This window comes from Marmota marmota, unplaced genomic scaffold, assembly GCF_001458135.2.
Source record: "Marmota marmota marmota unplaced genomic scaffold, marMar, whole genome shotgun sequence".
Lineage (NCBI taxonomy): Eukaryota > Metazoa > Chordata > Mammalia > Rodentia > Sciuridae > Marmota > Marmota marmota.
Genome location: NW_025999842.1, coordinates 30,997,278 through 31,009,697, shown reverse-complemented (window position 1 = coordinate 31,009,697; position 12,420 = coordinate 30,997,278). Strand labels below are relative to the sequence as shown.

Genomic DNA, 12,420 nt, shown 5'->3' with positions numbered 1-12,420 from the left:
TAAATGATTGAGTTTATTTACATTTACTTTTATTTTGCTTCAGAAATTAAGACTAATCATTAAATATTGGCCTATAGTTTTAAAACTTTAAATTTTAACCTCTGAAGTACAATTTGAAAAGCACAATATAATGTTTAGGTTGTGCTGTATTTATTCTGTCACAGATTTTGCCACATATCCTATCACCAAAACGCTATTATTAGGTATTTTAAAGATGTTGCTAAGTATCTTAACTTTTTACATAGCATGTATAAATAATAATGATGTGTGTTAAGGTGATACTGTTGCCTACATGAGGGTTTTAGTTGATTTTCTCAACGTTATTTTATTGCCACTTTTCCATTTTCACTATTACTTGGGATGTGCACTTAATTTAAATTATAGTTATCTCTATAGCTTCAATTTATCTCTGCTTTACTGTCACAAACTCATGTGGGTTCGTTAACATGGTATGTTTTTGTTGTTACTGCTGCAGCTACTGCCATCATTTACGTATGGTGTAGGGGGAGAGAAGAGAGGTGCCTCCTATTTCATGAATGAAAAATGCATAAAAAATGCCAACTTTATTATTTGATTATTGATATTAATGGTGAGGACATCACAAATTAATTTTTGCTGCTAGTGTATCACTTTTATACCTTAATTTGGTTTATTTTCTACTTTTATAGGGAGAGAAAAGTAAGGATGCACCTTCATGGGATCCTGCTGGCCTGAAGTTCATAGAGCAGAATGTTCCCAGAGACTCTCTTTGTCACCTTTCCAATCGCCCTAAAGCAATAGAGCATGCCTATCAATATGGAGGGACAGCCAACAGCCGCCAAGAGTTTGAACATTTAAAAGGAGATTTTGGTGAAAAGTAAAGTAACACTCTATGCTTCCAGAAACTTAATCTCACGCTCCATCTTTGTTAGCCACATATCAACTTTTTTCCTATGATCTTTCCTTTCTGAGCCACTTTAATCTGATTATCATCAACAGGTGTTCTAAATAGTATAATTCATGCTTTCCAAGAAATTATGTTCTCTGTGACTATTTTCCCCAAATGAAAGATACATAAACAGCATTCTCCCAGGAGTTTGCAATGTTTGATCAAAAAGAAATGACAATCAAGGACAGGAAAAGGGGGCAAGTTCAGATGACTCATCATTTAACCTTGGTATCATCCTCACTACCCCCACACAAATTGCCTTCAGATTGTAAATGGGAATGCACCTGAATTTCTAGGTTAATTGGGAAAGACACTGAAAATACAAATACATGTATATGTCCATGGCCCACTAGCTGTCTCAAACCCATCATTTCTTCACGGCGTTCCAAAAGCCTCCAACTATTTACTATTATTGAAAACCAATTTTTATAGCTTTAGTACACAAATATTCTTATGTCATCTACTTCTATCAGTTATACCAGGGAATGCATCTAATAATAAAACTCTAAATCCTTCTAATTTGCTACTTACCTAATAGAAAGAATCAGTATTTTGTATTCTTCAGGAAGAATTTAGAGTTAATGAAACTAGAAGTTATAAATAAAGTTATAAAGTTTATTTTATTTGTAAAAGAACAACTGATAAATATATCTTATACAAACTTGGAACTAAACTTCTAGAAAATTTTCTTTATATACACATTTCTACACAATGGGTTGGCTGCTTTTAAGCATGATATACACTGATTCATTTTTACTTGGAAAATTTTCAATATGTAATTTGGATAGTACACAAATAATATTATTTCTATAAAAATTTCTACATGCATATTGATAATCACTAGTATTTTTCCACACAGATAACCTTCTTTAACATAGAATTTTTACTTAAGTTGTAACCATATTGTCAGAGCAAGATACAATAAGACAACATTTCCATAAATGTGGAATGTATCACTACTATATAATGAAGTAGAGAAGAATTTACATTTTTGAACTAACCACAGTTACCCCATATTCATTAGTAAAACTAATAGCAGTAATGCTGCTTGGGCTACATAGAATGGCTGCTTATTTATTCTTCCTTATGGTATATTACTTGTAGAAGTGAAAGATTATGCACAGTCTCATTTTACAAATGGTAAGCTTTTTCTTTTCATTTACCAGATCTCAGTTTTCCATAAGTCTGAAAACTCGTTCTTCCCATGGTATGATTTTCTATGTTTCCGATCAAGAAGAGAATGACTTCATGACTCTATTCTTGGCCCATGGTCGCTTGGTTTTCATGTTTAATGTTGGCCACAAGAAACTGAAGATTAGAAGCCAGGAGAAATACAATGATGGATTATGGCATGATGTAAGTTGAAGGCAGAGAATAGCATTAATAGCAAATATACACCACTGTCTGAAAGATTGACTCTGATACTCCACCATTGGTCTCTAGAAATAACCTTTTAAAATTGTGCTGCTTTACACTCAGAGTTCAATTTCAAAAATGTATTAATTCCTTATAAAATTCTTAAATGTACTTTTTAAATACAGGCAAAGGATGAGTATAATTATTTTAACCAAAGACTCAGTAGCCAATATAAATGGAAGCTTGGTTTCTAATAATTTTTTACTTGAGTTTTTCCCACTGCCTAGAGGTTTCTAATTTCAATAATTATTATCGAATGTCTTTTATAGGCTAAGCTGTGGAAGATACTAAGTGAGTAAATCTATAAGTCAAACCACAGAGCGGGAACAAGATGCATTACATTTAGTTACAATAACTTTTAGAGAAGGAGCTGGTTAACTGGAAAGAGCCTCACATAGATCTCTGCTAAATATAATCTATTTTCAGAAATTAAGCCTGTAGCTTTAAATCATTCATTCTGTCTAGGGCTCAGAAAATATACAGATCACTTCCTCTAACATATGAAGTGCTGAAGCCAAGGTGAGCCAGAAAAATACACCCATGTATATATAAAGCAAGGACTGGAGACAATCCACAATAAAGACATATGATGTAAAACAAAACAGAATAAAATAAAGGATGAAGTTTCTGACATTCCAAAAACTAGATAGCCAGAAGTCTACTAAACAGAGGAAAAGATAAAACTCCTGACCTTCAGAGAAATGACCACCTTTTTATGAACTTTCTGCAGATTTCCCATGGTGTTTCAACTTCAGAGTTGGGAGCAGCTATAGAACAGCCTTTTCCTCCATCTTGGGATTTACCTAAGAAATGCTATTTTCTTTCTCTCTATCCAGGTGATATTTATTCGGGAAAAGAGCAGTGGTCGACTAATCATTGATGGTCTCCGAGTCCTAGAAGAAAGTCTTCCTCCTTCTGGAGCTGCCTGGAAAATCAAAGGTCCCATTTATTTGGGAGGAGTGGCTCCTGGAAGGGCTGTAAAGAACGTCCAGGTAAGCCATATGGAGCTAAGCCAAGCCATTGACCTTTAGGACTGGAAGGTCACTTCATCCAGGCCCCCATTTCACACACAAGGAAACTAGCATAGTTTTTTCCTAAAATTGTAGTTTTGCTGAAGTTGGAACTTCAAAGTGAGTATTGTCCCACAGGCAGTCTGTCCGCCTCAGGACAATACAAAGTTGGGAGTGACCTCTTGATTTTAAAATAGAGGTGGGATGAAAAGTTCCAGAGGTACAAATTATCATGAAAATCACAACTTATGGGGAATCTTATTTGTTTAGCAAGTACCTATATTTTTAATATAAAGATATACCAAAACCAGAAAGCAAGTCATTCCATTATTGTAATATTCCATTATATTATTTTAAAAATGTTTCAGGACATTATGTAAACTATAATTTTATTATAGTTTATGTAAACTATAATTTTATTATAGTTTATGTAAACTATAATTTTATTTCTTAACACACATTCACATATGGAATTTGTAAATGTGTGAGGAATATGGGTACTCAGAAAAGAAGTGAGAAAATAAGCATTATTTTTATAGTTTAAAAATCAAAAATATTGCATCTCTAAAAAGTTGCTTAGCAATAAAAGGACTACATTGAAGAACTAAATTTTAGTTAACATAAATTTGTAAAATGTAAAATTTTTCATAATTCCTATAAACTGATGTTATCAAATACAAAATTCCAGTCTCGAAAAACTAGTTAAAAAGCAACTCTCCAGAAAATTATTAATTGTTCAGATAGTTAAAATAATTAAGGAATTACTTGGTTTCTCTTAAGACTCAAACTCTCATTTTGCTTCCTCATGGGGCCTCTGTGAGTGTTGAGAAAACGGATTTTAAGAAATGTCTTCTTCTTTCAGATTAACTCGGTCTACAGTTTCAGTGGCTGTCTTAGCAATCTCCAGCTCAATGGGGCCTCCATCACCTCTGCTTCTCAGACATTTAGTGTGACCCCTTGTTTTGAAGGTCCAATGGAAACAGGAACTTATTTTTCAACAGAAGGAGGATATGTTGTTCTAGGTAACACGAATGCTGTGAATTGAATGTGGTTTACCTTCACCTAAACTCATGTTAATGCTTGATCTCCAATGGAACAGTGTTGAGAGATGTTGGGACATTTAAGAGATGGTTAGGTTGTTAAGAAAGATTAATGCTTTTCAGCCAGGCACAGTGGTGCACACCTGTAATCCCAACAGCTCAGGAGGCTGAGGCAGGAGAATGGCAAGTTCAAAGCCAGCTTCAGCAATGTTGAGGTGCTAAGCCACTCAGTGAAACCCTGTCTTTAAATAAAATACAAAATAGGGCTGAGGATATGGCTCAGTAGCCAAGTACCCTTGAGTTTAATCCCCGGTACACACCCGCCACCAAAAAAAAAAAAAAAATGATTAATGCTTTTCTCATGGGGTGAGTTCTCACCCTTCAGGGACTGAATTGGTTATGGTCAGTGGTTTGTTATACAGTCTAGCACCTCCCCTCCCTCACTCTCACCCTCTTGTACGCATATCCCTTCTACACAGGCATGCTTGCCCTTGCCTTTCCATTTCTACTATGTTCTGGAACCTTCCAGCCCCCAGAACTCTGAGTCAAATAAATCCCTTTTCTTTATAAATCATTCCATCTTAGGTATTCTGTTATAGCAACAGAAAATGGACTTGAAAACATGAATCATGGAATGCTTTTTCCTGGGGGTGGCTAAGAGGGAACATCAGGCTCAGAGTAAAAACTTAATGTGCCAAACTTGGGGCTGGAGATTAGACTAGACTCATTAATAGAGCACTTGCCTAGCACCACAAGACACAAGGTTCAATCCCTAGCACTGGCAAAAAAATTAAAAACTAAAATAAGGCGAAACTCCTCCAAAAAAATAACCTCTTTTTCCAAGAACCACCATGTTCCCTTCCACTACGCTAAATCAAATATGCAATTCCTACTTGTTGCTCTACCTTCCCCAGGTTCTTCACACCTGCAATCTTCTCAAAGCTGGCCATCTTGACATCTTTAGAATTTCCTGTGCTGTTCCATGATCTGATCTGTATTGGCTCTTGGTTACCTTGCTCCTGAAAGTCTTCCCCTACTCCCTCTTAACATGAACCATTGTTCCCACTAAATAAAATTTCACTTTCTCCCTCTGCCCTGCAACACTAGTAGATGACACTATCCTTCAGATATCTTATTTCTGGATTTTTATTCTCCTAAGTCATTACTCTCTTGCTTATTCATTCAACGGTTTTTATTGTGTGCCCCCTCTATGGTAGTTGCCTTGCCAGAGGATGGAATATAATTGTTTTCACAATAAATAAAATCACAAACATTCCATAGAACAACCCCTGGGTGTGAGGAAGATACCAGAGTAGGTGCTGGGAATGAGGATAGAAGAAGATATAAAAGCACATGTCTCCTATTTCAAGGCACTCAGGTACTCTGTACATCCCCTGCAGCAAGTATGCTTTCTTAGACTACCACAATGTTCAAGAGAATAACCAGCATTTATCTTTCCTCTCCTTGTCTGGCTCCTAAGTTTTCTTTCCTTCCCTGTCCCACCTGCTTTACTCCTACTAAGATACACATTTCTTAGCCCTTCCCTGAATTTCAGTGAGAAATCTAAAGGTGTAGACAGCTTGAAATTCATAGCCAAACGCACAATTTATGTTCTTTCCATGAACATTAATAGCAGGAACATTATTAAAGTGATTTATAAAGAGACACATCAAGCAGACACTATTAAGATGCCCATGCGTTCAATGAGCATTTTGGAGTGAACAGTTATTCTTAATAAAAATTTTTTGTTCATCATAATAACAGCTCCTAAATACTTTTGCTGCTCTCATTCTCTCCTCTGAAAAGCTTTGCAGCACTGGCATAAGTTAGTTCTTTGTTTAAGAATTCTTTTAAAACACAGATCTGGTCAAAGTCATCTCCCTTGATAAGTGACCACAAAATAAAAACAAACTTCCATCTTTGAGCATTGGAGCTCTTCCAGGTGTGGATCCCCACTCACCATGCCTGCTTCTGCCCTTACAGGGACTATCCAGCCACCCTGGGCTTCACTATGCTGTCCACATGTTCCATCCTCTGTAGCTGGGTCCAAGCTCCTTCCTCTGCCCAGATTGTCCTGTCCTCCTTCTCACTCCTGAAATAGTAAATGGTGCTGCTAGTTGGAATTCATTTCTCTTCCCCTGAACTTCCATAGCACATAGAGTATTTTTAGTGTGCTGGCCCCACCTCCATGCCCCACAACAAGAGTGATATGTTATTTATATTAGTCCCCTGAGTTTTATGTGGTATTGGAAAATAGCCTTTTCTACTTACCTGTTGAGAAATGCAATGAATTTTTGAAACTAGATGCAAAAATATATAATTATAAAATCATGCCATAGTTACAAATTTTATTTTGCTGTTCTTGAGGCTTATAGTATTTCTCTCCACAGATGAGTCTTTCAACATTGGATTGAAGTTTGAAATTGCATTTGAAGTTCGTCCCAGAAGCAACTCTGGAACGCTTGTCCATGGCCACAGTGTCAATGGGGAGTACCTAAATGTCCACATGAAAAATGGGCAGGTAACATCTTTTTGAAAAATTTAACAGTCTGTCTCATTTAACCTTGCATTCTGATCTAAAGCAGATTTATTTCACATAATTATTTTATCTTATCAATCAATAAAAACCAGAAAGCTGTAACATAAAATTTAAATGTAGGAAACATTAGAATTCACATTGATATGTTGGGATTCATCTGATTAGAACAAAGTCAGGAAATTACGGCAAAGGTTTCAGGAAAAAAAGATCACCAATCACAGCACAGAGTTTTAACCAATGAATTGTCTTTTTTTTTTTTTTTCAGCAAATTAAAGCAAAAAAAAAAAAACCCAATTATCAAAATCAACAACACAAAAACATCTATCTTCCTGAATATCTATAAATGTTTATCAGATAATATACATCAAAGATACATGTATATATATCTAGACATATGTATTATTCTGTTACTATAAATTTTTAATTGTTACAATTAAACACTACTAAAATACTACTTATGAAGGTATTCAAATAAATATTAAGGAAAAGATATATTTATATTATGCCTCTCAAACTTAATGTAACTGATTTTTATTTGGATTCTAGTATATTTTATTAAACAGTATAAAAATAGAATTTCTCCAGACATGGTATTTACTACATGTCAGGGATTATTCAAGATGCTTTACATGGATTTACCTATTTAATCCTCCCAATATCTCTAGGCTGTAGGTAATATTATCACTCTTATTTTACAAAGAGAAAACCAATGCAGATAGTAAGTTAGATGGAAGTCAGGCAGTCTGGCTTCAAGGCCCATGATCTTCAACAATATTTTGAACTTCTTTGTATAACACATTCTATCTTGAGAAATTAAAGGAATTTATTCAATTGCATTTCCCATCATTCCTATCTCCCCATCTTTTCTCCCTTGTGATTATTTTGCTATCTCTCCATGGAGCACTCCCAGTTTAAACTATTTCTATTGCCTACCAAAGAGTGACCCCTTGTGTTCAAATTGCAAAGTTACTCATGTGTGGATATTTGTTAAGAGTATTGTTTCCTTGGGTAGATTTTTGTTAAAGTATTGCTTCAAGAAATTCAGTTTTACAATGACAAGGAGAAATTAAACTAAATTATATAAGTCACCTCTCTTTTGTAGGTCATAGTGAAAGTCAACAATGGCATCAGAGACTTTTCTACCTCAGTGACACCCAAGCAGAGTCTCTGTGATGGCAGATGGCACAGAATAACAGGTGAGAAAACATAGGTGTCCTGGGTTTCCTTTACAAAGATGAGCCTGCACACCCACCTGAGAAATGATGGCCTGGCAGAATTTATGTGATATGCATGACGATGACGGATGATAATCTAAATGTGACCAAGAGAAGTGTTATTATATTAAAATGTGTATATTGAATACACATGTGATTTGAAATAATGCTGCCAAAATAGTGGAGTTGTTTACATTATGAGTAACTTATGAAGCAAAAAAGTAACACAAAAGTATCCTAAATATTTTCCCTTTTGAAGGAAAATGTTAGTGATTGCTCAGTTAGACATTGTTAGACTTAATATATTGACATCTTACTGATATAGGAGAAAGTGTAGGGTTTTATTCTGGAATAAATAAAAGTCATTGTTGTGATAAATTATTCTCTTCATGTGAAAATTAATCACTCTAGTTCCATTTATGACCAGTCTTTGCCCAATATTTCACTGTATTTCAGTTATTAGAGATTCAAATGTGGTTCAGCTGGATGTTGACTCTGAAGTGAACCATGTGGTTGGACCCCTGAATCCAAAACCAGTTGATCACAGGGAGCCTGTGTTTGTTGGAGGTGTTCCAGGTAAGCATTGTTTAAAACAAATAAGTTTCCAAATAAAAAAAATAGTAAGTTCTTATGATTTTCATTATGATATTAAGAAGTAAGCCATGTGTTTTCATAATTCACCTAATAACTCAAAGGATTTTATGTCCTCTAATTGGAAAAGCAAACAGAAAATTGTGATTTCTTATCCAAGAAGCACATAAGAATTGGTGTTATAGCCAATAGATATTACTCACATCCTGATGTATTTGCTTATTTTTTGTCTCCTTTTACATATCCTACATATACACAAACACACATTGAACCATTCTATTTTATCCCTAACACCAAAAAAAACCCTCATTTTCTAATACTGCTCCAAGATCTGAAAACCTTGAGGATTAAAATTTTGCTATTAATTGTTCCTCTTCTATAAAAGGAAAAAATGTGGAGTACCCCACCCCACCCCATCCAGGATTAGTCTAAATTGTGAAAACAGCTGCAGACCATAAGTTATGTTGTTCTTGTTCCCTAGGAGAGGTTCCCAGCTGCAATTCTATAAACATAATCATTAGCATCACCTTGTCTTCTGCCAAGAATGGTATATAATCCAGGACAGTGATAAAAGGATACTTATACCACCCCCCACACACACAATCATTTTAAACCTCTAGAGCAGGGACCATATCCTTATGTTGAATGTGATTGTTGTTTTTACACATTTCACTACCTTGAAAAGACTGAAAGCTGTGAGGAATAATATATATATATATATATATAATTTCTGCATCTGGAATTTGGTGGAGATTTTAATAGTCTCCTAACTAGATTATTTTAGATTTACCCACATCAAGACAGCCAAGAGAATGAAAAAGCATAGATCAAATAAAGCATCTCAACTTGGGTCCCCCAAAATAGTAGTAATTAAGTACTCCTCTCCTTTGTAATGCAAAAATTTCAAAGGTCAGTTTTAACAATTATAGTAAATCAGGGATCAAAAGAAATACTTAAGACCCTCACAAAGCAACCTTTCCTTTCTTTCACTTCCCTACCCACCTCCCATTGCCATTCCCTAGTTCTGTTGTCCTGTTCCTGGCTTTGGTTCTGAAAGGAATTCAGCAAAGGTCTCTACTTCACTTCATGCAGATGGAGTGTGAAAAAATGTCTCACATCCTTCCTTATATTTCTGAGTATTGCTTCCTTCCTAAAAATTACAATGTAGTTTAAAATACTTCACAGGTTCCTAAGGGTCCACAGGATCAAATTCAGCATAACAAGCAAGGTCCCTGATCATCTGTCCCCACCTTCCACCTACCTCTGGGATCTCCCCATACCTTCTGGGACTTGAAGTTTCCTCAATTTTCAATGGTGCTCTCTTAGCTCCAGGCTTTTGCACAAGTACACAGGGCTACAGTTTCTGAAAAATATTGTTCTTTCTTTCTTCCTCTAGTACCTTTATAGAGAACAGCTTCTCCCACTCCCCCCCCCCTCAACCTAATTCCTTACTGACCTTTAGGATTCAGCTTGGGCTTTTATTTACACTTGCCCATCTCCTGAGGATGTGTATGCATACCAGTGTTGTAGCATTATCACAAAATGCTGTCAAAGCTAAGCAGTACACCCCTTGCTGCCAAGGACCATGACTTCACTCAACACAGAGCCTTATGGAGGGTCTAATAAGCACTGTGCTAGGCCCCCAGGATGTGGATAAAACAAGCATAGGCTTTCATCCTGGAAGTTACAGTATTTGTTCTTTCCTCTGTACCCCAAGTGCTTACCCATCATTCAAACAAATATTTCTCTTTGATTTTTTGTTGGTTTGTTTTTACAATCTGATCCTAGCATCCATCACACACTGCTTCCATTAAGCTCTACAGACTGGGTGGTCAAGATGTACCTAACATCAAATTCAGCCTGTCCAAAACATAATAGCAAATTTTAGCTAATGAGCCAACACACAAGAACTAGCAGGGTAGGGTGTTCTAACCACCAGCCCACTGCCACAATGCAGCTTTTAATTCTATCTAGGAAACATGCCAGCAAGCATAGAACAAAAGCAACTATAATTTAAGCTGAATGTAATTAATTATATCATTTTGAGCTATTCCATATTAATTCTATCGAAATCACATCAGAAACCAGGGCATTAATAAAACCCCTATGTGCCCTGAATTCTCTTGGAATCCCAGTCAGTCATACCACTCAGAACTCTGCTGACTCATTATTTCTACCACCAAAAAAATAATGAATAAAATTCATAATACTACTATACAAAAAGTCAACTTCATTGTATGATAACTTAAAGTTGAAAATTAGAAAAAACTTTTAAGTTAATGGAGCCCACACATGGATCTAACCATTCACTTTTCTTTTATGAATTCTTCTTTATATAGTCATGGGAAATTGAAAATGTTCCCTCTTAAAAACATGCATTGACTTTATCAATCAATTACTTAGGGTCCTGAGGAACCTTTATGTCACTACTTAGAATTAATTGTGTGGCATGTTATGCAAACCATAATTGCTTTATCAATTATTTTCTCCACATGATTTCTTCCATGAACCAAAGGGTGGAAAATGTGGGCAGAATCAAAACCCATGTTCTAAATATAGTCTACAATGTGGGCCAAAGCATTAGATGTTTCTACTCCTTATAATCTTTCCTATTCACTCATTTTTATTCTGATGAAATATAATAAGCAGACTTGAAGAAAATTTTTTTATACTAATCTTGAGGCAAATAAAGGGAACTGATCTCTCAGGCCCCTTCCAAATCTAAAACTCAATGATTATCATTCTAAATATGAAATGCTATTTCTGTGATTTATTTTCAGTACACAACTTCTGCACATTATAATTCTTCTTTGCTTAGAAAATTTATTACAGCTGCTTGATGTTTAATTTGCTGTCCTATTTTATGTTCTTTTCCAAGTTACTGATTTCTAAGTGTTTTCCATCTTTTATCTGTTACTGCTCACATAGTTGTTTGTACCTAAGAAGCTTTGACTAAATAGATTTTAATTTTGTGATACTTCTAAGCTCTCTAAATTGCTTTATATGTATTGCTATCATCCCAACACATTTAACCATGTCTGTACAATTAATAAACATAGGCTTCTTCTATGTCTAATTAAGATAAGGAGAGAGAGTCCGCCTGGTATACCACAGGGCACCTGTGCTCACAAAAAGACTAGGCTAGTTATCACTACCCTATTTATAGTTCTTAAGCCCTAAACTCAGGAAAATTAAATTTTAGTTTATTTGAATTCATTATTTTCTCATTATATTTCATGAGCTTGGCAAAAAATAGCTCGAAGATGAAGAGTAATGAGATGAACTAACATTATGTCCCAAAGTAGTGTGGAATCTAAAATTTCTTTCCCCCTTCTCAACAAAGCAGAGAAAATAATTGAAGCCCAGGTGAAATTAACTCTAAAAAGCATAGGTAGATTATAAAAATTCACAGCTGAAGCTTTGTGTAAATGGTAAATTTTCACCTTGGAAGATAGCTACAATATACACAGAAATTTGATTATGGAAAGCCAGGCAAAACAATAAAATTACCATATGTTCATATTACTTCAGAAGCAGATGATGTTCCTGAGAATCAATCCTAACTATATTCCATTTTCAACATACAAATCATTTTGATGATGATGATCAATTATTATTTTTACCCTCTACCAGGAAGTTATAATTGGGCTTGGAATACCTCCATTGCAAATTTTGCTTTCTT

The 12,420-nt window shown here is 35.2% G+C and overlaps 1 protein-coding gene across 3 annotated transcripts in view; it reads left to right on the top strand.

Annotated features, from left to right (window-relative positions):
* The window catches only part of Lama4 (laminin subunit alpha 4), a 134,829-nt gene that overhangs the window by 121,930 nt on the left and 479 nt on the right, over positions 1-12,420 (top strand). For all 3 annotated transcript variants that reach the window (XM_048790451.1, XM_015500351.2, XM_048790501.1), the window contains 7 exons: positions 669-856; positions 2,095-2,284; positions 3,181-3,336; positions 4,217-4,376; positions 6,785-6,915; positions 8,036-8,129; positions 8,604-8,723. In XM_048790451.1, coding sequence (XP_048646408.1) covers positions 669-856; positions 2,095-2,284; positions 3,181-3,336; positions 4,217-4,376; positions 6,785-6,915; positions 8,036-8,129; positions 8,604-8,723 — 1,039 coding nt within the window. The remainder of the gene's footprint in view (positions 1-668; positions 857-2,094; positions 2,285-3,180; positions 3,337-4,216; positions 4,377-6,784; positions 6,916-8,035; positions 8,130-8,603; positions 8,724-12,420) is intronic.